The 27,796-nt window shown below is 40.1% G+C and overlaps 1 protein-coding gene across 13 annotated transcripts in view; it reads right to left on the reverse strand.

The window, feature by feature from the left end:
* Tcf4 (transcription factor 4) overlaps nucleotides 1-27,796 on the reverse strand; it is a 346,529-nt gene that overhangs the window by 118,142 nt on the left and 200,591 nt on the right. For 8 of the 13 annotated variants that reach the window (XM_057789126.1, XM_057789128.1, XM_057789124.1 and 5 more), the window contains 2 exons: nucleotides 5,957-6,086; nucleotides 5,456-5,505 (listed from right to left, as the gene is read on the reverse strand). In XM_057789126.1, the coding sequence (XP_057645109.1) occupies nucleotides 5,456-5,505; nucleotides 5,957-6,086 (180 nt within the window). The remainder of the gene's footprint in view (nucleotides 1-5,455; nucleotides 5,506-5,956; nucleotides 6,087-27,796) is intronic. The other 5 variants (XM_057789130.1, XM_057789127.1, XM_057789134.1 and 2 more) reach the window with 1 other exon arrangement.

The raw sequence follows: 27,796 nt of genomic DNA on the forward strand, positions 1-27,796 counted from the left end.
ACAAATAATCACACAAACTGGGGAGGGGTAAGGGCATAGTGTTTCATGCCTACCTTAAGGCAGCCTGCAGAGAAGATGAATCAGACAGACAGACAGACATGCATACGCATGCGCGCGCGCACACAAACACATACACACACACCCCTCTGGTCTTGCTTCCTTTGAGTCTCTAAGGTTTCTAACTTTTTAATTTGCAGAGATGACCTTTGACTAGCTAACAGATACACAAATCTGCTCTCTAAGGTGAGCCTTTGTTTTTGCCTCTGCCCCCCCCCATAACCCTTAGATTTCTTTCTCTTTTTATATTTAAAATATGCACACCAGAAGTCTCTTTTTGAAGAACTGGAAAGATTGTGTTTCGAAGTTGCAAGAATTATTCTGAAATTCTCAGTAATACGGAACTCTTTTAGGAAACTTCTGGGAGATGGGAATGCCAAATGGTGATGGTGCATATTTCCTGTGCGTGCATTCTGAAATAATGAGTCCCAAATGCAAAGATCTTCCTGTATTTATTTCATATCCCAGAATCTCATACAAAACTCAATTCTTTATTATCCTCTAAAATCGATGGAGAGGAGGAGATTGATTTCCAGAAAACACATTACTGAACTTAAAGCTCCAGGCTGGATTAATGAATTCTGCATTCACTCCAGGAACAAATGCATACTTTGAGATGGACAGTCCCAGGGTCTGCACGGCACCCCAGTGTGGTATCATATGTGCTACATAAACTGGGTGGATGTTCCCTCTTATTTGCACGTTTAACTGCATTACCGCAATCTCCTTCCCCCTATATATTTTTATAAATTATTGGCTTCATTTATGTGATCAAATCTTATATTTTAGGATCGTCAACTAGAATATGAGCACACTAAGTTCAGAGTTGATTCTATGAGCTGCCCGAACATTTGAGTGGAAACCCATACAACTGTTTGTATCATACAGGAAAGGACCTTGAAGACACATTCTGTTATGTATCTTATCACATACTGGGTCCTTCTAGAATTCCCTACACAAGCCCAAGTCTAGGTGGCCTATGCCCAATTTACTCATGAAACATTTAATACTGCCACAGTCATCTTAAAGGGGCTGCATCACTGCTCAGGTTAAAATGTGTAGACATGAAAATGCACCATGAGACACAGAACAGAATGTCCATGACTGCCTTATGACACCCATCAAAAGTGATGAGGGCCTATGTGCTTTAAATACTATGGTTTTTAACCACAGTACTTCAGGGCTCCTACTAAGAAATAAACAAGTTATCAATTCTTCTTGAGAAATCATTTAAGATTTCTTTAAGGATCTGAGGAGAAAAAAAAATCTAAAATACTTTAAAGCACAGATTCAATAGCATATTTTAAACATGCAAACTAAAACACTTTCTAATGTGATAGAAAGTATCTAAAAAATTAATACTGTTAGTATTATCTGTTCACTTTCATTGATGTATCTAATAATTTCACTATAAAATATAGTTAAGTCCAGACCTACTGATTTTATTTTACCTGAGAATTCATGTTCCTTGGGGCTATCAAATAGTATCCAATACATGCTACACTTTTGTTTTCTCAAAGCCACCTAAGGAGCCACTCATGCCTCAAATAATCTTGGAGATGTTCCAATCTTATTTTAGAATCTTTTCCTCAGGATCTGTGCATCCAAAATTATCTCTGACCACTTAAAGCTTGCCAGATCCTCCCGAATTAAACACAAATAAATAAACCAAAACTAAAATTTAGCATGGAAATTAGACTTTACTGAACAATTCAGTTTGTAAAACTCTCCTTGGAGATGACAGTGGCCATAAAATAGCTCTTAGGGTGAACCTTTGCATTTCCAAAACCTTACATTGTTCCAAAAGGCCTGAGTGAGTTTACAGTAAGAGTGAAGACCAACGCTGCAAATACTGACATACAAAAGTGTACCTCTTCACACTTTCTGATAAAACAGAATTTCAATTTGATGATCAAGGCTTTGTATGTTTACATGTTAGTGAGCACAATAAAATTTCCAAATGACATCTGTTCCTTTCTTATTTTCTGTGAATTTGATAAGACTATTTTTAAACAGTACACTTTGAAATTGTTACTTTCCAGATTTTAATTCTATCGCATTAATTTCTAGTAAAAAAAAAATGCACGGATCATTTCTCCTAAGCTGTAATTTAATATTGTGCCTTTTATTCTCTGCATAAATGCACAACTCAGTGTGCAAGATCATTAGGCTACTCGCAAACAAGACACTTGCTGGAAAGGCTAGTAAAGCTGCAGAAGGCCCAGGTCCCAGGGAAATAGACTGTAAAGCAGAAAATCGAGATGCAGAGATCTAACCAGACAAGAAGCTCACATTCAGATTTAAAAGGTTAAAAGGCCAGATGAGTGGTGGCAGCAAGCACACAACTTTAGTGCTGAAGTCCCTTCAGAAGAGGAAGGCCATGCGATAGTGGGGCACGGCCCACGACAACTTTTGGCAGCAGCAAGTGGGGCTCTCTGACCAAGTATTTCCCACAGTCTTCCCTTAAACAACCAAAGTACCCTAGACATCACTCCAGACCTCTGCTCTCCAGTGGGCTGCCTTCTCTTCCTCTGTGGTTCTAAAGACAGTAAGCCTTGTGGGTGATTCTTACACCACCCTGCGTCAAGCCTACAGTACAAATGCAAGTTCATGTCTCCTAACAACACTATGACACAACGTTGAGCCAAGTCTCTCTCTGTCTCTTTCTCTCTCTGTCTGCCTCTCTGTCTCTCCCTTCTTCCCTCCTTTCCACTTCTGCCTCTCCCTCCCCTTCCCTCTCTCTGTAGGCACAGCAGAGTTCTGAAACAAAGCTAGGCAATTTTCCCCACCTCCTTGACCCAGATAGCCTGAAAGAGCCAGCAGCACGACAGCAAGGAAGTCCACTCTCTCACACACGTGTATCACAATATGTACCTATGGAACACCACACTAAGTGTTCCTCTGTTTATGAAAGAGAGAGGGCCCATTTCACTGGGGGTGGAGGACGAGTTGTCGTAAGGGACTGTGATAGATTTATTACTATTTATCATGGTCAATATGTATCTAAGTGAAGACAAATGTTGTTATCTAACCAAATCACTGTAAAAGAAAGCTAACCCAATGTTTTACTATGTGTTACAGATATACTCAAGAATATGTTGAAACAAGGTCTAGATGTATCTTGAATAAGGCACATTTCTTAATTTTATTTGAACATAAAAATACAGAAATCTAGATCTATTGGAGTCAAAGTGCTACAGTGTCTAGCACAGACTCCTAAAATCAAGTAAAAATACACACTTTTTTTTATTATGGTGGCAAGGTGTGGATCTCATTCTCAGCAGCAGAATAATACAGCAGAGCTAAGTACACTAAGCGACCCACAACTCAAAGAGAACTGAGATGTTCTGGAATTACCAAGTACAGCATTGACAGGAGTGCATGACCGCTCAAATTTAACTTCTTTCTGCTTAAACCTCAACTGAATTTTCATCTTGTTCCTTGTCTTTTGAAGAAAGGCCATTTATCAGTTTATCCCATAGGGCCATGAGAAAGACATTTAACCATGAACACTTAGTTCTCTTGGAAGAGTTAGTCCTAAACGGACTGTCCACCAAAAGCCAAAACGTGGAACAACAGAAACAAAGTTCCAATGTCTAACTCTCATCTGTTAGAAGAAAAAGACTTTCTGTTTTCTGAGCATAGGGCAAGGGAAGTGCCACCAACAGCAATAAAAAAAAAAAAAAAAAAAAAAAAAAAAAAAAAAACCTTGCAGATGTTTTTGTAGAGACTAGCTAACTAAGAAGAAATAAATATTTGTAATGACTTAAGTTACTGATAGTAACATCCCAGATACTTCAAAAACTTCTAAGAAAGTATGAAGATTTCTGCAAATTTTTTTTTTGCAGTGGAAAAAACAACAAACAAGCAAACAAAAACCTCAAAGTTCGTTTCACCATGTGACACAGACGGACGAGATAGACCTAGTGGTGCAGCTTCCCTGCACAGCTACATTGTCACCTCAGAACAGCCGAAGTCCTTTTCAATGTATTTAGTATTGTCAGGGTTATGTTCACATGTAAACAGCTTCAAGGTCTTTATCATTTGAAGCTGTCATTAAAACTATAAAATCTAAAATGCCATCTACATTAATTCTACCCCAAACGTCAATAGGCCTACAGAAACAGCCAATTTCAATAAGATATAGAAACTCGAGAAATAACAACATAGTACAGTTTTAAGTGACATATTGATATTCTAAAATGACTATTTTATATGCCATTGGCAGTTTTATTTACACAATATTTTTCCATATTTATGGCTAATTTTGTGGTGCTTCTTCAACATTATCAAGTCTGATAATCAGCATAGAAAATTTGTGGGTTTTTTTGATAAGACTTATTCTGATATATTCATTTAATAATTTTTTTGGATGAGCTGAACCGAAATCAAGTCAAATACACAGGTGTGTGGGTTAATCTAGCACATTTGCAAAACCCATTATTCTTCTAATTTACTAAAAATGAAATAGAACCAAGGAAAGCACTGATTGGTTATACATTTTCAGAAATCTAAATATAATTTTGTCTGAAAGTGTAAGAACTTATAAAGCCCATTAGTCATTTTTTTTAACATACTAGAAGATTAAGTTAAAACTGTCTTTGCATGTACAACACTGTAAGGAAAGATTTTTTTTTTTTTTAAAAGGAAACAGGGAAAGAAGAGAGGAAACCATTTTTTTTTTAATTTTACATAAGGAGAAAATTACTAGCAATGGGTTAGGTATAAACAAATTAAATACCTCCTAGGACCTAAAATTTGCAAATGCATGAACTCAAATCAATGTGTCATGCATTTCCTGTGATTACAAGCCAGTTTTCCTAGGTTGGGGCCTGGGGCATCACAGCAACATAGCTCTGGGTATTACAAATGCCCAGGATGCTTTGGCCACCCTGGATTCCTCTGACCTCACCTAGCATTACAGAGCAAACAAACAGTGACCACCTTTGCAGTCCTCATTCATCCACTTCTCCAGAAAATAGAGACATTCTCCCTGCACTCTGGGCTGAAACCCATGTAAATTTCTCCTAAATCCGCTCCGCAAATCTCCTTTCTCATGCAAATCCCTAAATCATCATAATACTGACAAAGAGTTTAACCAGTATGGGAAACTAATACTCATGCTCTCCAAAGCCCTGTACAGGTGAAGCTGTGTGCAACCTGAGGTACCTTTTCAAGGCTCTCTTCAGAGCTTAACTTGCTGAACACCAACCTAAGCGCCAGCCTTCCAGCAGGGGCAATTAACCACCGCTGCCAGGGTCAGGTGCTGGTCCTTTCTGATCTTCCATGTTCTAGATGCCCAGGCAGCTCTGGGCGCATGGAACCTCACCGACTTCTGTTGCCTTCTACTGATACCAAACAGGACCCAATGGACAAAGTAAAAACAGGCAATACTTACTGAAGAGGGCAAACCTGGAGGAACTTTTCGGACTTTCTTTGTCTGCACCTCTGTAATAAACAAAAACAAAAACAGAGAAGCTGTAAGCTGCCACATGCCCAATTCTCCAAAGGAAAAGATATCAAAGCAAGAAACTCGGGGATTAGGGGAGACATCCTAGCTCACTCCCGCTCCTACCAGAAATCAAATCAAATTCTGCTTTGCAGGTGAAATTGAAGAGACTGGCTTTGCCTGTGGCTACTTTGTGTTTTAAAAAACGGGTTTCTTGTGTGCATAGTCAAGTGACACCCTGAAATAAGCAGACATTTAAAAAGTTATGCTTCTTTGTAAATTGTTACCATATCCCCTGGAGGTGGGGGGGGGGTGGAAAAGGCACCAAGCTGAGGATTGACTCCATGCTGAGAAAAGGTGTGTCTTTCTGGGGCAAAGTTGGGATAGGATGGCATTTCTTAAAGTGAATTTAATAAAGACTCCAGGCACTCAAACAGAAAAGGGCCTTACCCATGGCACTACTGTGAAGAGGCCTCCGCCGGGTGTTATTGCTAGAATACTGATAGTACTGGGAGCCAGGTTTGGTGGGCGAAAGGGTTCCTGGATTGCCCATATCCATGTCCCCTCCAAGGAGGCTCTGCTAGAAGGTGGAAAAAAACAAAGAAACAAAAACATGGAGGTTTAATTTTTCACATTTACCACCTCGCACGCGATTTTAAGCAGAGTAATACAAACCCCAGCATTTGCTGAGCTAAGACAATTAGCAAAACAACTGCCAAAAAGCAAAAGCCACTGAGCAAGCAGCTATCATCAAGTTCAGTATTTTTAACCCTTTACTTTGAAGACGGGGAATGGTGCCCCTTTACACCAAACACATTTTAGAAGATCATTTCAGATGACTACCACTTAAATTTCGTAAGAAAATGTCGTTTCTTTAACACGAATGTTTTCTTTCCCCACACGCAGGCTCCTACCTGGGAGCTATTCATGCCCTTATTACGAAAGGACTAACATGAATCTCTCTCTCTCTCTCTCTCTCTCTCTTTTTTTTTTTTTTTTTTGGAACACACACAACTTCTCCCAGCTGCACACACTGGGGGTATACGGTCCACTCTCTGCTGGGCAATATCCTGATCATTCAGGACTTTGTAAGGTACCCACAGAGGACAGAACGCCAGATGAGTGGAGAAGAAATTCAAATCCCAGGGCAAACTTTCAAGATTATAGAAACGTATACATTCTCTGGAAACGGGAACAGCCCATGCTCTCCTTAAGACTACCAGGAACTGAAACAAATCCCCACGGATTAAACATTCACCTGAACACAAGCACATTCCCGCAAATATCATTAAGTTATCGCGGTGTGACGAACGGCTAAACTTTCAGAAAATGATGACATGAGACAGATTACATAATATTACATTTTCTAAAAGCTACGTAGAAACTTACCCACAATATATAAACCGCCTGATTATACTCTGCATTGAACACATTGTTCTTTTAATTATTCTGATAGGCAATAAAACAAGGGTAGCTAGTACCATTTATATTAAGTCAAATTTGCTATTTAATAAAGAAATTTTAAAATTAAGTGCTAAAAATCTAACTTTATCGTTACTTGTAATCAACTTTTACTGATGGAACTAATTACTGTCCTTGATAAAGTACAGAATGTGTTTTCCCTAATCTAAATTCTAATCACCATGTCACTCACAACAGACTTAGGGATGCTTCACTAACACAGTATTCACATGCAAAATACTCTAAATAGGCCAATTATGACTCTGCCCCTGTTCCCTGGTTAACCCGCTGAGAACTGGAAAATTTCACAAGGCAGTCACCACCTGAAACAAAGGGTCCTTGTTTTAAATTAAGACAGTCTTTTTGATTCCTAAATAGCTCAACAAAGTGGCATGTCTCCCAGTGAAAGCGGTTGGTCAAATATGACCCATAAGCTGGAAAATCAAAATTCAAAGCTCTCCTAGCCACCACAATATAGCTAAATATCATAAAGAGAGCTGGCGATGGTGGGGGAGTTCTGTGCCTACTGGTGAACAATATATAATGGGATAATCAGCCACTAGCATGCCTGTCTTCCCTGTTTCTAGCTTATGGCTTTTCCAAGGGATACGTGATGAACATTATTTTAAGAAAAAAAACTGAAAAAGAGATTCTCAGAGTGAAAACGTATTACTGAACAATCAGCTCATTGCTAACATCTTGGTTCCATCCACAAAGGAGGAAAATTAGATCCTTTGCCAGATAAAAATCTGAGATCAGCATACTCAACTGCTACACTTCTGGAACTTTCAGGAGATGGGAAAGTATTAATAATGGCAGGCATATTAATAATGGCAGGCTAGAGCAGCAAGAACATTACAACCAACTTGTCTATGAATTAGGAAATGTAAGGATATAACATCAAACATTTATTTTTATCGCCTTAGGCATTCAAAAATTAGAGGTTCTACCTGAAATTTCACTCTTGACAAATTCTTACTGACAAGTTTATATTTATCTAACCCTTAATCCAATAATATTTTTAATGTCTCCACTGATAAAGGTGTTTCTATGTGAAGTTACTCCCCCCATGACTTGGTAGATCTACCGCTGAGTCTTCATTTTATTGGGAAAAAAGTTTAAAAATAATAATAATTATTGTTGTTGTTACTGTCTTATAATATGCTGAGTCTCTTGCATTCTAGGCAAATGGTCTACCATTCAGCTACATCGCTCAATACCCATGGAAGCGACATCTTTCAGTACCCGTGGACTAGGACTAGTTTGGTGCCTATCAATTTCATAGACACTGTATTGGCAGCCATGGCTCTTATTTTTTCTCTTCTCTCTTTTTTTTTATTTCAAAATGATGTAAAATCCTCACGAAAGGGTTGACCAAATATTCTGAAATATTCTCTTCTCTTTTCAAGGGGCCTAATCGTTGGTTGATTCCTATTGGTCCTGGTAGCAAAGATTTCACTCCCAGAAAAGGAAACCCATATAGTAGGCCAACATAAAAACAAACAAGCTAGCTGCCCTGGTTTTAGGAGCTTTCACAACAGAGTTGTGAAAAACAGATTATGATAACAGCTAAATGACCAAGGCTGACCTGCTTGTCGTCGATTTCAAAGAAAATCTTCCTGTGGGCCAATCAAAAGCAAACCAGCTTTCGGTTCTTCTACAAAGCCACATGCACTGTGTGGACTGACAGCAGCAAAAGGCACAGCGCATTTCCAAATAGAGGCTCCTGATAATCTCTCCCCCACAAAATAAGAAAAAGAAAAAAGCACAGTCCTGCTTCTTTCTTTCAGACATGTTTGTTCCTTTTTTTTTTTTTTTCCCCACTCGGACAATGGAATCATTCTTCTAAAGGGACAAAAATAAACATTTCCTCAAACTTAAAGGGGCACTAATCACCCCCACAGGGAAAAGGAAGATAAAAATATATGCGCTCTTATTGGAGGGTCTACTTGTGAAATGAACAATGACTATTTACTATTGTTTGGTCTTTATGTCACATACTCCATCCTCTACCGTAATGGGAAAGATTCAAAATAATTTCCACTGCTCAAACACTTGGTACATGAATGTTTAAAAGTCAATGGCATTTGATTAAGGCAAATTAAATAAACAGTACACATAAAAGATAAGGCATTCATCTGTTTATAAAATAAGTATGTATAGCTTTGAAAACAAATTTATATTTCATGGCTGTTAAGTTTAAAAGCTAAGTCTACTTTCAAAATGGGTAAATGAATTCTTGCCTTTAATAGGATTAGAAAAGTTTTGTTTTTCATTTTGCTTTTTTTTTTTTTTTTACATTGTGCTACCTTGTGTTCTGTGGTTATTCTGGGTCCACAGCAGTTAGCTGCCCCCATCAATCAGGAAACACTGGAAGCAAGATGTGGCGGTTCATATAGCTAACCTATAAATCTTAAAGCCATGCTTATGAATCTGTTTAACTGTCCACATGTGATGAGACAAGGCCTTCCCCTTAATACCATCCAAAGGCAAACAATTTGAAGCCTTAAAACACATACCAAAGAAAAAAACACGCCAACTTTGCTCACTGAGCTCAAATGACTGGAGAGTCACCCAGTGCAGCCCACTCACCAACAAGGAGCCATGCCTGGCACAGCTATTCGGACACCGAAGTCAAGATTCTGAGATGCTCGAGGAAACCACACTGTTGCCTGTATCCTAGCAGGTCTGCACATGAAGATGTCTAGCATCATCTCAGCCCTGCCCTTACTCCATTAGGGGCTGAGCTGACCAACTCCTTGATCAACTGCTAAGCTTGGTTTATGCAACTAAGGATGTAACTACGGATTACACTCGGGAAACAGAAAAGTGGCTTCTATCTCAAATTAGATTATAACTGAATGGCAATAAAAATCAAAGAAACTGCTCAAAGCTTAAATTATCAAAATTTCTTTTTCTTGTTAAACTAAAATCATCTTGCTCCAAACGATTTTTCCACTTCATCCAGGACTTTTAAAAGTAAAGGGGCGGGGGGAAGTGGTTCATCTCTAAAAAGGAAGATTATATTTACCCTTAATTATAGATATGGATGAGATCAGATAGCTCTGCGCACTGCTTTTGGACATATGTTTAATTTATCTAAGAGGTGAATGGCCTTGAATTTCAGAGGTGGGTCCTTGGAGAGCAGAAAGAGAAGCCAGGGTTTGGACATCTCTGAGGGGGGAAATGTGCTCCTGGTTTTCAGGCTTTCTCCGCCTTTGCGCCACTACCATTACCTTGTGATCTGCTATCAGACACAACATCTCAGGGTGGGGGATGCTGCAGAGCAGAGAAAAGCAGTCTCGGATGAAACCAGATTAAGCTCCCTTTCTGAACTTTTGCCAAATGCGTGTGAGTCTAATTCATGTTTGGGTATTCTGGCACTCACACAGCTGCGAGTCCATTCTTTCATCGCAGACCCAAGTGATGTATAGTGGCTTTGTATGGCGAACTGACTCCACAAAAGCAGGGATTTGTTATTTAAAAATGGAAATAAAATTCAGCCCGGCTATAAAACTTATGAATGTGGGATGTCTGTATAGGTACCTAATAGACTTTGCAGCGTAAGGTACAAACTAGACATGGAGAGAAACGACAAAGGAGATGTCCTTAATACACTTGATCACGGCCGAGGACATATCTCCATGCCTAATTCTGCACAGAATTAGGTTTCCAAAGACACTGCTGAACAAGATTCTTAATAGCCATGGGGAAGTTTTTGCAATTCCCTATTGAATAGTTGCTGCTGAATTTGCCATTTCGACCACAGAAGGGCCATTGCTGACTTACTTAGTAGCAGGAGGAGGCCATAATTTTGCTGCTGTCCGCACTTACTCGGCAACCTAGAATATATCTTGCACCAAAGGGCAATGAAAAACACAGTAATTCCACCTGTCCACTTTTGAACTTCAAAGCTTACAAGTGAAGGTCAGACCTCGGACAGTCTTTATCCCTGATCCCCGAGTGTCCAGAAAGACATTGTTACAGCATGCTTTCATTTCTGTTCTGGACTTAGTTTCAGTAAAAGAGGACTTGGGGAGGAAAAAAACTAGAAAGATGGAATGGCAGAGATAACCAGGGGCTTAGATGGTTGCTTTGTGACCGAGAAATACAAATTATTGAGACTGTCATTCAGCAAATAGTCTCCTTTAAGAAATTTTGGATATTTTCAAAAATAAGAATTCATATTAAATTTAAAGTGCACATTGTATTCCAAAGAAACTCGGAGATAAATCTCAAGCCAGGCCTGGTGGGGCAGTTGTGTAATCCCAGGTATTGGGGAAGCTGAGAAAGCAGGACTGCAAATGCAGGGGCAGCCTGGGCTACAGAGTGAGCTCAGGTTCAAGTAAGGGGCAACTAAGCAAGATCCTATCACAAAATAAAAAATAAAAAAGAGCAGGTAATAGAGTTCAGTGGTAGAGCAGTTGTCTAGCATATTCAAGGCAACAGGCTCAACCCTTAATACCATAAACAAAGGAAGGGAAGAAGAAAGAAGGAAAAAGGAAGAAGAAAGGAAGAAAGCAGGAAGAGAAAAAAGAAGAGAAAAAGGAATGGACAGAGGGAGGGAGAGACTGAAAAAGAAAGGGAAGGAGGGAGGAAGCGAGGGAGGGAGGGAGGGAGGGAGGGAGGGAGGGAGGGAGGGAGGGAGGGAGGGAGGGAGGGAAGGAGGGTTGGTTCACATAAAGTAAGAAGGAGGACCAGTGAGTTCTGCATAGACCCCAAGCTCAAAAGAATCCAGACTGCTGGAATACAACTGCTCTCTCCTCCTCTGTAGAGGGGGACTAATAAATGCTTTACCAAAGTTCCTAGGAGTGCAAGAAACAACACATGCAAAATGTCCAGCAGAAATGGTGCCCAACAAATACTTCAGCTTCCTTCCTCTGTCCTTCAGGACAGTCCTGTTAAAACCCACTGACTATTACTTAAAAGAATCATCTGAAGCTGAGATGATTATTAGATCCTCTACTCCACTTTCAGATCAAAAACAAAAACATACTGTGCTAATAATTTCAAAACATGACTATAAAGAGCTGAAAGGGTTAAAGATGGGAGTCTACAAATCAGCAATATCTTAGTGGCCTTGGGCCACACTGGCAAGAAGATAGGGACTTCCCCATATTTAATAAAGAAATTGCCCAATAATCTTGGAATTTGAGTGTTAGTGGCCACTTTCCTCAAAATGCCACAAGGATTTCTTTCAGCAACTCATTTGATTTTATTTTTCAAACAGAGAAGTAATTTGTTGCTAACTCAACTAAATACAAGATAAAAATGGTTTAAAGTCAATCTGCCAGTTGTACTGAAATAAAAAAATGTCTGGCGTGGTGTAGAATCTGTACACCGTATAAAGAAGAAGTTAAACTCTTACTTATTGTGTCAGACACTGACAGAGGATTACAAGGGTGGCTCAATTATGTATTCTCTTTTCAAAACTAATGATGGGCACTTAGTGGCTGGGCATTTAATATTTGACACTTAAAATTTTTTATTTTCTTCTTCCATGACATAAAAAAACAAACAAACAAGCTTCACAGTTTAGGTTGGGAATTTGCATAACTCCTAATGAATTCAGTAACCCTGAGCAAAATTATTTATTTTAACAGTGATTGGATTTCACAAGACAGTTCAAAATTCAAAAATATTGTTTTTCCTTGTAAAGAAAAACACCTTACATTTAAATGCTATAGTGTAATACAAATGTTGCTATGGTAACTGCAACTTAATGTATAATGTGGTAATGGTCAAGTAAAAATTCATGCATTTTTAAATAGAAATTACAACCGCCCAAGGAATGACTGATGAGATTTATATATCCAACTATTTGACTTCTTCTCAAATTAAAAAACAACAACAAAATATTATTTCTTGTGTACATTAAGGTGAGAAGGTTTTCCTGTGGTTCATGAAAATGCATTCTGGAAGCGCAGGTCCTCTCTTACATATTAAAAAAAGGATTAATTTAGTTGTTGTGCAGTGCAAGTTTGGGTGGCGGGGGTGGGGGGGGCGGTGAGGTATCAAAGCAACCAGTAACTTGAATAAAATTAAGCCTAAAAATCCATATATAAACTACACAGAATTTAAGAAAAACACTTTATTGTCAATTAAAACTCCTCTTCAGAATGGCTCAGGAAGATCGTATATTTTACAATTTGACATATAGTCACTCAATACCATATAAACAATATTTTTCTTAAAGTGCTTTCTGCTAGCAATAGTGTACACAAGTAAAACAGGAAAACATTGATAGCACATGTCAGCATACAGGGGAGTTAGCATCACACAGACATGGCCCTAATAAACATGCTGAGAGAGCCTCACTTGACCACGTTGCTATTTAGGTAAAATAAAAGAGTCAGCCTTTATCATACAGGATGGGGAGAGTTCTAATGCAAGGTTATTGCAAATGTTTGCCTCTCTAGGCAAAGATATAGAAAATCCATGCTTATGGGACTATCCTCTCTGAGAACAGGGGACAGGATTTCCTTCATGAAACTACCAGAGTGCTCAATTATAGCCTAGTGGTCAACTCTGCAAGCAACCACTGAGGTAGAGCGGGGCAAGAGAGCCCACATGCAAACGGCGTGACAAGCTCGCATTCTGGCACAGTAGTACATGTCTAACACAATCTCAAATCACCCTGGAATTCCTTCCTTCTAAATAACCCTGTCTACATATGGCCTTCAGCTCTGTGTGCATTAGCTCTACCTCCTAACATGCCCTCTTTCCTAAACGTGGGGCATGGAGGCCAAGCTTGTTATCTGCTTATCAGAGCAGGAAATGACTTAGGTATTCAGCTGTTGACTCTTCATCTATAGTGCCGAGCATGGGGATGTAATAGAGCAGGTGCTCCCTAAACAATGAAGGAAGTGCAAAACTGTTTTATTGGTCAACCCAAGAAGAGAGAGAGAGAGAGAGAGAGAGAGAGAGAGAGAGAGAGAGAGAGAGAGAGAGAGAGAGAGAGAGAGAGAGAGAGAACAGATCTATCCCTCTAGTAACTCCTACTGGCGATGTTGCTGATGATACTGACCACAGCCAGAAACAAGTACAGTTCCTTTTGACACTAACATGGCAGACAGTGCAGCCTCCAGTGTACAGATGGGGACATTGAGAGTGGCTATGTGTCCTGACCAATACCACATGGCTAGCAAGTAGTGGGGCCAATTATACTTGACATTGACACATATACTTCTCCTTTATGCCTTAATCTTTCTGTGCTCTATCTGTCCCAAGCCCTTCCTTGTTAGCTGGCAATATCAATTATTGTTAGGGAACCCTGACTTTGAAAGTATGTCTCTTCTTACTGCAGAAGAGTCATCTAACCCAGTGGAATCCAGCAGGGCTACCTGTGAGTGCCACTTGGCCCTGGAGAACCTGGATATGTAATCCTAGTGGGTGTTCGGTTCTTTGGTTGTAGTATGAGCACAGTCATCATGAGAATCACTCAGAAAACATAAAGCCTTGAGAAACTTGATGTCTGTGATTTCTCACTACTGACATGTGGCCCCTCATGAGCTTCCTTGTTTTGGGGTGATGCTCTTATACCTTGTAAAAATTTGTCACTTGTGGAGACTTTTTAAAGAGGATGGTTACTCTGCAGAAAACAGCATCTAGAGGAGTCTGGGAGAATTTAAACGAGTTAGTTAAGAAACCATTCTCCTTAGGTTTCTTGAACATCTTAGATACCTATCCTTTAGGTTCTACTTTCTTGACTACTAAAATCAAGTTGGCTTAAACAGAAGCAAAGCCAGAGAAATAGATACAGAACTGAGAAGACACGGCCTTTGCTATATGCCAGCTACTGTGGTGGGCTTGGAGGAAACAGAACACTTATGTGAAAACCTTGGCTAAAGATGTCCTAAGCATGGTGAGTCGGTGTGTTCTCCACTTCTGCGGCTTAGGTTTACCAGAACTGAGCCCTCTCCTCAAAGGACTGATCTTCCCACTCTACAATAGATAACCCACTCCAAAATACCTCTGGAGATGAGAATCAAACATCATTTTATTGGGACTTCTAGGGACTCTAGGGGAAGACAACGCCCTACCCTGGACCCTAATGCTGCCCCCTTATTACAATGCCTTGGGATTACAGGTAGATGTAGGGGACACTTTTCAATAAGGGAGATGTTATTCTAAATGACGGCAGCCATACAAAGAGCAGCAAATATCCACACAGAACTCACTGCAGTTCAAGCTCCATTGGCTGCGGTAACCCATTTAATTATCTCAACCCCTTGAGGCTCCCCTTATATTAATCCCACTCTACAGATGAGGTGGCCCGAGGTAGAAGGAAGCTAACTACCCACCCAAGAGAACTTGAAAACTATCTGAAAACCAATGAACAACCAAACGGTGTCATTTCACTGACAGTAATTACATCGCTTAGTTTCATGCGGTTCCTGGTAATATCACATCTGAAAATGTTAACAGTTACCTCATGCTCATCCTTCAATCATAGGATCAGGAGCCTCCCATCCCCCTACCCCTCTCCACTCTCCAACACCAGCCAGCTTGAGCACTGAGGACCTATTTGCAGCAATGCACTCAATTCACGCATCCTGTGCCCCAGTGTCCCTCCCTACAAAAATGCCATAAAAAACTCACGGATCCCAGGAAAGATTTGTTTAGTAAAATAGCTGGCAATCAATTATTCCATTTACCCAGCACTCAAATGCACAACTATCTAAAGCAGTCCTTAGTTTTATAAGAAAGATGATACAGAAACAAGCAATGACAAGAAAACTTTACAAAGTCAGAAGGAGATAGCGATTTTAAAGGGTTCTTAAAGGAGCTGTGGAGCATTTGTATGTATAAATAAACATTCCTTTTCTCTCCCCGAGGATGTAGGACAGGTATATTTTTATTATGTGCTCACATAATACCTCATTATAAATATATTTAGATATTGAGCATGTGGCACGGACATGCCAAACTAGTTCACCAGCCAGTTGAACAAAATTCCCGAAAGAAGCCTGCAAAACATGCACTTCCAGAAGGCAGAATTTCGTGTATCGATTTTTAAAAGAAACAAACACTTTGATCTTTTCCCACAAAACCCTTCCCAGAAAAGGACCTGCACACAAGTAATCTGATGACCTGGAGTTGAGTTCAGCCTGGAAGCAAAACCTGACGAACTTCAAACACAGAAAAAGAAGTCAGGAGGGGGCTGGAGAAGGTAGACTCTAGCCTACCACCAGAGCACGCCTTTAATCCCAGCACCAGAGAGGCAGAGATAGAAGGATCTCTGTGAGTTCAAGGCCAGTCTGATCTACAGAGTGAGTGCAAGGATATCCAGAGAAACAACCATAACAGAGAGAAATCCTGCCTTAAAAAAACAAAACAAAACAAAACAAAAAAACAAATAAATAAGCAAATAAAAACAAAAGAATGGAGACTCTAAAATATTCCGAAGTGTATCTGGAATACTAATGATGACCTAGATACATGCACACATGCACACATGCATGCACATGCACATAGGCACACATGCATGCACACACAAGGACACACTACCTGACACCACTTACTTTCTTTGCAGTATAAGAGATTGAACCTAGGGCCTTGCGCATGCAAGACAAACTCCACTAATGACACACGACAAGCTTCTTATTTTATTTTACATTTTGAGGCAGGATGTCATTTGCCCAGGCTAGCCTTGAGCTCTGTAATCCCAAGTAGCTATTAAACTTGCAAGCCACCTGCCTCAAACTCCAAAGTAGCTGAGATTATAGGTTTGTGCTACTGGGCTCTACTTACATTTTAAAACATAAAAGCTAAATGTTCATATTAGTTTTCCATATATGCATTATTACCTCATTTACAGTATATGGATGCTCGTTAAGGAATAGAATTGACAGACAGACTTTTGCCAACATAAGTCTATGTGAAGGGGTCCGATGCCCCGAAACTGGAGTTTTAGACAGTTGTGAGCTGCCATGTGGGTGCTGGGAATTGAACCCAGGACCTCTAGAAGCACAGCCAGTGCTCTTAACCACTGAGTCCTCTCTCTGGCCTCTGATTATTTATAATTTTTTAAGCTGATTATATGTGCATTTGTTAATCAGAAGGTCCACAGTCTCTTTTTCTTACTCTTTTCTTAGAAACTGCCTAAAACGTTCTGGGGTGGGGTATACAGTACATGCTATATGTTTATACCCAAATACAAGTACTTCTTAAATTCTAAAAGACCTACGATCCAATAGTTCTAAATAAGGCAGCAAGATGAGGAAAGTTCTTTTTCCCTTCAAATACTAAGCAGGCCCAGTTCTGTTCACTTTCTGAGATCAGAGGAGATCAGAGGAGATCAGGCCCAGGCAGGGTGGTATGGCTACACAAAACCACCTCCTCCTACACTGTGCTTGTGGCGAGGGTTGACAGGGACCCCACAGCAGTCATCTTTTAATTATTTTGAAAATACTGTCAGCACCTAGACATACTTAACGTTCCATTAGAACCCTCCTTATAACTTGCTCAAGATAACTGCACAGATTTGAACTGGTAAGTTCTTCTACGCCTAGTTCTACACAGACACAGCTGGCCTCTGTGTTTGCCTGGTCTATTCACCAGAGAATCACTGCATTCAGGATGACTAGTCATGTCTTTTTACATACTTGGGTGTTTTGATTTTTAAAGCGACTTAACCAGGTAATTTTTACTGCTACTTGAAGGAAGTTCTATATACTTAAAAGGCAAAATGAGTCAATACCCGAATTTCACTCATGTGGTACAAGGCAGAGACCCCACCTCCACCAGAACACACTGAGCTTTGTGCTGGGCGAAGTTCGTTTCCCATTTGAAGCCTAGATTTTCTATGACATTCCAGATTGCGATGTAAAACCGTCAGGGCAACAGGGGCAGACCAACTGGTACACTATATCCTCATGTATGCATGTGTGAGTATGTGAGTATATATGAGTTTGTTTATTGTTATACAGGCTTCAATCAAACACACACAAAGCTTGCTGCCATCCCTCCCTTTGCGAACACACACATGATTTGCAACCTACTCCTTGACCTGAACGGGCAATACTGGGTGAAAAAGTTGAAGAAATCCTCCTGCCTCATGGGACTCACACAGTTCGATCAAGATCCAGGCTTAAATTTGGTGGCACCTCCACTACTGATCCTGAAAGCAATACCCATGTCTTTAAGGAGTGGGCAACACATGCAGCCATTTCTTTAGTATGCTCAAGATCGTGTTCTAGGCGTCAAGGATCAAACACAGCTCGATGAACAATTCATTTACGGGTATACAAGAAAAGAAGGTACAAATAAGCACATTGGTGGAGTTTAATCACTTCCGGGGAGGTAGGGTAGGTCTGAGAGGTACCTTACAAATTCAAGGAGAAGACTAAATGTAAAATACACATTCTCCAGTGAAATCATCAAAATGGCGAGAGATAATGGGGAGGGTCTGTGATGGAGGGATGCTGTAGACGGCACAGAAATTACCCGAACTGTCCAGATACGGTGAAAATTAAAGGGCAGATTCTGTTTGTATCTGGCAGCAAAACAAGGTACTGGGAGTGGGAAGGAGGGGCCAAGGGGAGCAGGGCAAGAACTAGCCAGTTATACTATAATTCCAGTACTCAGGAGGCGAAGACCCAAAAAATCAAGAGTCCACAGGCAGCTGAAGCTACATCAGTGAGAAATCATTTATAAAAATTAAACAAAAAAGAAGGAAAAGGAGAAAACTCAGGAAGCTGTGCTGTTTTAGGCTTAGCTTTGAAAACAACAGCCCTTTGTGTGCTGTTTAGGTTTCCTTCCTTTCTTTTCCTTTTTATTTTATTATTATTATTTTTTCCTTCTGTCAGGAAGAGGGAATCTCAGTTTTGGAATTGCCTCCATCAGATAGGCCTTTGGGCATGTCTGTGGGGACATTTTCTTGATTAAACTGAAGATTGATGTGGGACGGCCCAGCTCATGTGGGTGGTGCCACCCATGGGTAGGTGGTCCTGGGTGGTATAAGGAAGCAAGGGGAGCGAAGCCAGGAGAGCAAGCCTTCCTCTGTGGCCTTGAGCTCCTGCCCGGCTTTCCCATGATGCTGGAGTGAACCTATAAGATGAAATAAACCCTATCAGCCTCAAGTTGGTCTCTGTCAGTATTTATCACGGTGACAGAAACAGGGCAGGAAGTAAAAACCAAGGAAATCTTAAGCCTGTTGATTCCTCTCAGTTCACAGGAAATGTGGAGAATACATGCTAAAAGGCTGGGAGGAAGAAAGAGATCAATCAAAACCACAAAATCAGACAAGATCATAAAGAATGTAGTAGGGAAAGCTGTGGATTTTCAAAAAGGCTAAAGGTAGACAATACCCATGGGCACAAGCACACCAGCGACAAAAGCCGTTTGTTTTCTGTTGCTGGTTTTTTTTTTTTTTTTTTCTAGTTTGGGATATTTTGTTTTGCTTTTCTGTGACAAGGCTTTGCTGTGGAGCTCAGACTAACCTTGAAGTCATAACCTTCTCACCTCTGCCTTGCAGATGGTGGGTTACTAGGTGAGAGCCACTATGTCCAGAGACAAAAGACAAAAGCCAGGGTCCAGGGTGCTGAGGAAGGATTGCTGAGAGTCCCGGCAGGTTCCGTGATGATATTGTGGTTATGTTAAGCCGGGGGGGGGGGGGATGTTATTTATTTATAGAATCTATAGTCAGAGATGCTGTGTTTATATATAAAATGATATGCAACCTACAATAAAGCACTTGGAAAACATCAAACGGCTAAGATGGTTCTAAGGCAGACAGGGCAAAGGCTTCAGTTTCTGTTGAAACTGAAGGGTAGAGACATGGTTTTACACTTTACAGTACTCTGAATTACTGTTGCATTTGAAATTTTCCACGATCAAAAGATTCAGAGACGAACATATCTGTAAAACCAGCTCTATGCATTTTCAGCCGAAGAAGGGTATTAAAGTTTAGAGTACACGTTCAGCGCTGGCTGTGTGGTTCAAGGCTTCGGGGTCCCCCAAGAATTATATTTTGCTCCGTTCTCTGCAGAACAGAATTTTTAAAACTAGCATAAAGATGAGGTCTTTAGACACCCTAGACTAAAGGTCAAACAGATGGTCAGGGAAGGAATGAGAAGTACCCTCTGATCTAGGGCCCCATTGCAAAAAGCCCCTTTGCCCTGTCCCACAATGCTCCCTTGCTTCACAAACAGACTAAATGGCACGTGGACTCCTCCCAAGAGAGCACACATGCCCTACAGGCACACGGGGTGAGCAGAGTGTGTCCCTGTCAGTCTGTACTGACTACACACCTGTACAGGTGCTCACCAGGAAATCCAGCAATACTGAAATACTCTAATTTTGGAGCATTAGGTTAAAAAAAATGGGGGGGGGTGCACAAACATCAGCAGCTGGATTTTTTTTTTAAACTGACATAAATAAAAATGTATTCATTAAATGTTTATGAAAGTCAAAATTCAGCCGCTCTCTAAACTGGGTTATTTGGCTACTGCTCAAACATCAGCCTGTCAATCTGTGGGAGAAGAGAGCTGTGTGCTTTTAGCTTGCAATTAAAAAGAGAACATCAAAGGTCTCGCGTGCATCCTGCAATGGATCAAAGAGAGACTGCTGCCTCCGCCCCTAGCTCCTGTCTCATCCTAGCTACCCTTTGGAGAGGAAAAGAGGCTTGAAAAACAGGGTGCCCCATGACTCAAGGACATATTCCTCCATAAAAGCACATGCTGGACTCCCCAATCCCAGAGTTAGGTGATGACAAGCAATGGAACCACCAAACCAAAAATGGGTTCCATGGGCTGCCTATCAAGTGTCCAGTGCAAAACCAGCCATTGGATTAGTAGCATTTTCCCTGACAGAAACAGACTGGGGTAATGGGTATAGGTAAAGTACTTGCTGCAGAAGCAGAAGGGTCTGCATTCCATCCCCAGTACCCACCAGAACTCCGGGGCGTGCTGGTGTGTGCTTACACATCCCGCCTCTGGGGAGGTATAGGCAGATGAATCTGTGGGCTTGCTGGTCAGCCAGGCTTGCCTGAACAGTGAGTCCCAGGTCAATAAAAGACTTTGTCTCCAAAAATATAAGGTAGACAACTCCTGAGAAATGAAATCAGAAATTGATCTCTGGCCTCCATACACATGCACACAAATGCACATGCATGTACACACACAGGAGACAAAGGCATCCCCACAGATGACCATAAAGTCTGCCCGTTTTCAGAAAAAGGATTGGCTCAAAGGTGTGGGAGTCAGACAGGACGTTTTCTGAAGGCCAGCTGCAAAGCAGGGAAATAATGAACACAAAACAGAAGGAAAGGGGCAAAAATATATGGCCAGCCAAACCGTACTTACAAATAATTTTTAATGCTCTGCAATATGCTATATGCATATTGCACTTTCTTATGACCTTTGCATCAAATTGAACATTGTGACAATCCTTGGCCTGGTTCAAAATGTAACGCCTAACGACTCCAAAGACAGCATTGAGTTCATCCTGCATCGGGGACCAGCTCTGCTGGCCTTACTGATGTTTCCAGAGAAATTTACTCCAGTTCTGCTCTGGACACTTTAGAGCATAAAGTCTTTCTGCCAGAAGACGCACAGTCACACCTTCTTTGGTTTTGATACAAGAACTCAAAAGGGAAAGGAAGTTATGAAGGCAAGAAAGAGTTTGGAAGGAGAAATTAAAATATTCACAATGAGGCAGCAAAGGGTTATTAAAGCAGAGGTTTGCCTCCTGGGGAAACTGGGAACCAGAAACCCAACAATTTATGGATGAATTAACTCCTCTTTAAGCCTTGGCATCTTCCTGTGCACACGCTCAGACAGGAACCTGAAGGGATACAGGAACCTCTCCTATGTCTCCCCTGGGCACCTGTCACAAGATGGCCAGAGTCAGTATGCTACAGTATCATGTGGCTAGGGTGAGAATTTAGAAAAAATAGACATATACATACCCAAAATTGCTGGAAAATGAGAAAGAAAACCTCTAGAAGACCAGAAAGTTCTTAAAAGGTAAAACAGAGCAACACTACTATGGGGGCGGGGAGGGCAGTGACTCATGAGCAACATTAGAAGATGACAGGGGGAAAAAATTCAAAGTCAGGCATGTCCGCATCCCTGCCTGGAAGGATTCATGGAGCAGAACGGGGGAGAGGCAATAATCAAATAATCAGGGCAAAAGCAAGAGGGAAAGGGGAAGGCAAAGGAGGCTATGGCTTTAGCACTCAAATTTTACATGTAACCGGAAAGCATTCAAAGCGGTGGTCACAACAAAAGCCAATTTAGGTGGGGGGGGGGGGCAGAAATTTAAAGGTGTATACCCTCACATTTCTGAAAGAATTACATAAGTGTACATAATTCAGAAATAAAAATTATTCCCTCGCTGGGCAGTGATGGTATACACCTTTAATTCAGGCACTCGGGAGGCAGAGGCAGGTGGATCTCTGTGAGTTTGAGGCCAGCCTGGTCTACAAGAGCTAGTTCCAGGACAGGCTCCAAAGCTACAGAGAAACCCTGTTCAAAAACAAACAAACAAAAAAATCATTCCTCCACCAAAACAGGTGTGCTTGTTACACAAAATTTGCAGGATTTGGTGATTATTTATACAATTTTAATATGTAGAATGAAGCACACTGATTTCTGCCCCAGAGGGATAGAAAGTGGGATGCAGAGAAACTAGTAACTCCAATGTGCCAAGGAACACGGAACAATGGCTCAGTACTAGAGATGTCTGCCTTTAACACTGACAACCTGAGTTTGGTACCCGGAACCCACAAGGAGAACTGACTCCACGGTTGTCCTTTCATATCTACAGGTACAACAAGCATGCCCATGTAGGCACGAACACAACAAGTTGCTACACACACACACACACACACAGAGAGAGAGAGAGAGTGAGAAAGAGAGAGAAAGAGAGAGAGAGAGAGAGAATTCATTAATTAGATGTTTAAAAAATCTCTATAAATGCGCTGATTCTGTTCTTGTTCAGGAATGATAAGGAAACTATTCAACTCAATATTTAGTAAAAGTGGATATTTTTCATTGTGTCAGCTAAACATGAGAATAATTTTCATAAGGAATGAAATAGGTATGCCATTCCCATGTCATTAAAACAAAAGTTTTATGTCAGCAAAATATGAAACAAAGGAAATGTGGTTAAAAAATACAACGGGCAACGGGTTTTAATGACTATCTGTATCATACGCTCATTTGGTTTGTCTCTGTTCCTCAAGTTACAGCACCGATCACATTGGAACAGGTAATACAAATCTAAAGTTGAGTGCTGTACAGAAAAAGCTACCATGAAAAACAAACATAAGATATGGAAAATGAGCGGTATGAAATATACGAAAGATAAAGACTACAGGAAGAAAAAAATTGAAAACATTAAGGAGAAAGTCAATTCAAGGCAAAAGAAATGAAATTATGTTACATTGATGATAAAATGTAAACTCTTCAAATTTCTTTTGTTTTTACAACTTTAAATGGTTTATTGTATATCTTTGAGATATATTTAATGAATAGGTACTTGAGAAGCAGAGGCAGGCAGCTCTCTATGAGTTCAAGGCCAGACTGGTCTATATACAGTGTTATTCTAGGCCCAAAAGGCTACATACTGATACCTTGTCTCAAAACAAATGAACAAATACAGACATATGGCAGATTGATAAATTCATGATTGATTTTCCTCAGAAGTTCAAACCCAATTGACAAATAATAAGTAAGACAATGTCTTAAACATAGAAGATAGACTATGCACCCTTTTCAATTGCATATGGATAATGTTCTCTAAAATAACAAATGTATTAAACCAAACCATACTGTACTGCTACTGTGACAAACGTTTTACCACGACTGAAAATGTTAAGTCTGTTAATAACTCTTGGGCCATACAGAAGTTTGAAGATACTATGTAGACGTATATAGACCGGCAAGAAACATGGCTCGACCAGGAAAAGGCACTGTGGCAAGGACTGATGATAATCCAAATTTCGTGGCCTGGACCCACTGGTGAAAGAAGTCCTACTTGCAAGCTCTCTCCTAACTTCGATATGCATGCATCCAAGTACACATACGTGTAAACAAATAAACAAGCAAACAAACAAATAAATATTGTGTAAGTATATAGAGATTAACAACAAGGGTAGTTGTAAATAAGAAAGGTTTTGGGGGTATTGCCAAAGCAATATCAAATAAAAAAAAATATGCTTTGTTAAATAGAGAGAATGTGTACATTACTTATATTAGTATATGTAAAAATAAAACTAAATGAATTAGACATGCAATATAAAAAACTAAGGAAAGGGTATAATATACTAAGGATAAATATAAGAATTAATGGGATTTTAAAAAAACTTAAAATGTAGATTATCAATCATATTAAAAAAAAAGTCCAAACAAAATAGATGAAACTATGGCAAGTATGAAACAAGGAAGGACCAGAAAGAGAAAACGCATTAATAACATGCAAAATATATCCAGGAATCGTCACCATAAGTGAGCAATATGCATAATTTTGTGTAGATAATTATAAGGCTGCAAAATGGGCATTTTGCAGAAAGATACAGATTTAGTCTGAACACACAAATTAATCCTGAGAAGTGATGATCCTAGGGAAGTTGTCCGAACCTACAAAAGCAGACAGACAGGAAACAAGCCAATGACGAAGGACTGGACGGAAGGGCTCAAGCCAGCAAAGGGGAAGCATGGTGTCCGTTCCATTGTTCTAGTTCTGTGTCACAAGACTTCAAAGGGCAACATCAAAATAACACGGAAAAATACTACGTGTGACAGTGGCATCAGTATCTGCCCATGACTTTCTTCCCTAGCTCCTCCCAGAAAGTCTCAAAGGAACAAACGACAGCAAAAACAAACAAAATCCCGAAGCTGGAAAGCCAATGTAGTAATACCTGCAAGACCAACACACAGAAAAATAATGATTATCCTCTATATTGGCTCACTAATTAAAAACAAAATGGAAAACAATTCTGTTTAGAAAAAAAATAACATAAAACACCTAAGAATAAAATTAACAAGACATAAAAGTGAATCTTTACTGAGGCCCAAAATAAACTTTGTGTTTTGTTTTGTTTTCCAAGACAGGGTTTCTCTGTGTCTTGGCTGTCCTGGAACTCATTCTGTAGACCAGGCTGGCCTCGAACTCAGAGATCCACTTGTCTCTGTCTCCCAAGTGGTGGGATGAAAGATGTACCACCATCATTTGGCCTCAAAAGAAGCATTTTACACAGTCTGTTTTCACAGTCTAGGAAGGCATTTTTCTCAAGTAAAACACTATAATGAAAGAATATTTTTCCAAATTAATTTATAAGGCATTTATCTCAAGCACTCAATGTCTAAATTTATGTACTTCTCAAAAAATATTTTCACAAAAAATTTTTTAAAAGTGTGTGTATGTGAACATGTGCGTACAAGTTCATGTGTACATGAATGTGTGTTCATATGTATGCGAATGTAAGAGGTCAACACATGTGTCTTCTTCAATTATTCTCCACCTTATTTTTCGGGACAGGGTCTCCTGTTGAACCTGGAACTCACCTACTTGGCTAAATCAGCTACCAGCAAGCTCTAGAGATCGTCCTGCCTTGCTCTTTACCTGTATTTACAGAACTGAACTCAGGTGACACGTATTTTACCAACTGAGTCATCTCCTTAGCCACACATAGTATTTCTTATAAACTAAGGGGAAAATAGGATTGTAGTGTTACTGTGGTTCTTTGGAGGGCTTGGGGAAAGGCATGGCCATACCACCGCAAGGGTTGGCTGTACTGGGATACTCCTGTCAGTAGACTGGAATTCATAGACTCACTTCCCCCTAAACTCCTTTGCACACAAAGCCAATTGCTTTCCTTTCTTTCCGTCTCGAGCCTAAGCTTCTGTTGCAGAGATATTGTAACTCAACTGTAGTTTTCCCAAAAGCTCTTCTGTCACCACTCCCCTCTCTCATGATGACATCTCATGCCGCATTCCAGACTTTACCCTACCCTGCCCCATCACATGGCACAAAGTGTCACAACTAACCCTCTTGTGCACACTCTTTGATGGTGGTGAACAAGCCACCCTCCAGAACCTCACTATGCTTTCTGACCTCAAATACAGCATGCAGACTTCCCCGTCAAAATACTTAACCTAAGTTTCTTACAGATGCTATAAAAATCAGTAATTCAAACGGCTATTTCACGCTTAGCTTTTGTTTGAGGATTTTATCAAGGAATCGTTTGCTCTATTAGAGTGACCGTCAAGAAGTCTAGAGTGAATCTAGGCCTAGCGCCAAACTCTAGGCGTTAGACACCTATGAAATGGAAAGTCGTGTGATCCTACCTTCTCATCCATTCTTCATAATGGTGTGACTTCTCACACAAGTTTGACTGACCAAAGGTCATTTGGTGAGATAGACAAGGTGGCAATATAGAAGGAGTGAGAAGCAAGTGTGTTAAGTTCCTATTATTTGAGTTTAGATTTAAAAAGAAAAAAAAAAAGGAAGGGACAGGGTTCAATGTCAGCTCTCACTTCAATAAGAACACAGGATCATCATCATCATCATCATCATCATCATCTCTCTCCTTCACACACACACACACACACACACACACACACACACACACACACCCTATTAAGCCGTTCTTCCTTAGAGTGTACAGTTATAAAATCAAGGCATCCATAGGGGCTATTTTCAAACCCTCCATCTAGGTGATGGGCTTATTTCTTCATAATGTGATATGATCATTCATTCTGTTACTATCAGGAGAATATAAAGTCAAGCACAGGCATGAATATGTTAAAGGGTTATGCTTACATTTATCCGATAAAAATAGCGATTTGAGCATGTCCCATAAAGTTGTCAAAGAGGCTAGAAAGGCCCCCAAATCTCTGTTCAGGCCAATATAGCTCCCCAGGAACGGTCTTTAAACCCCACCTGTTGAAACTATCCAGGGGGTGGGACCCAATGATGTCCTTTGAAGGAGAAACTTCATTTTCCATGAGACACTGGATAGTCATATAAACGAGTCAGTTAGTGTTCCTATTGATTTAACCAAGGACAATCCCATACTACATTGGATAGGTATTATTTTATGAAACTTTCACCAGGACTATGTGGCAGGAAAGCTATTCTGTTTCTTCCTTTTATTCCACCTTATAAAAAAGAAGACTAACTTTTTACAACATATAGTAATGTGACTGTGTTGCTTTCATTTAATGGATTAAAAGGAATGGGTTGCTTTTAATATGTTTTCTTTTAATATGCTATATTCTTTTCATATTTTCTTTTAATATGAAATTGGGCTTTGAAAACTTCAAAAAAAAAAAAAAAACCAGAAGGCCAATTTTCTCAGCTTGAATGTATAGAGACAAATTAATGCTGAAAGTGTTATGAGCTGGACCAAAATGAAGTTTCAGCAAAAATGCTTGATCTGTAGGTTTTGTAACAGTATTCAGTTATAGGTCACTGCTGTCCACATAAACTCAATGTCAGGTTTCAGCTAGCTATCTAGCTGTTAGTTTCACAATAACAGTCAAAACTTATTGGATATACTCCACGACTTAGCATACGCCTATGTCTTTCATTCATGATATTTTTAAAATTTGCATAAAACCTCCCCTAAAGAAAAAGATATTATTACTCAAGACGGTGATAACGTACTATTTCGAGCACTCTGGTAAAGGTCCTTGGTGATTAAATTGCTTAATCTTTGCAAAATTCTACATATACAGGAGAGCTGCTAATACCAACAAACATTGCACACACAAAAGGCTGAGGCTCAGAAAGCGTGTGTCACTTTTCCTGGCCACAAGCTTGGCGTGGTGGGGCAGAGGGCTACCTGAAAGGCCACGCGCATCTCCTCAGCCAGTGCAT

This window comes from Chionomys nivalis, chromosome 14, assembly GCF_950005125.1.
Source record: "Chionomys nivalis chromosome 14, mChiNiv1.1, whole genome shotgun sequence".
NCBI lineage: Eukaryota > Metazoa > Chordata > Mammalia > Rodentia > Cricetidae > Chionomys > Chionomys nivalis.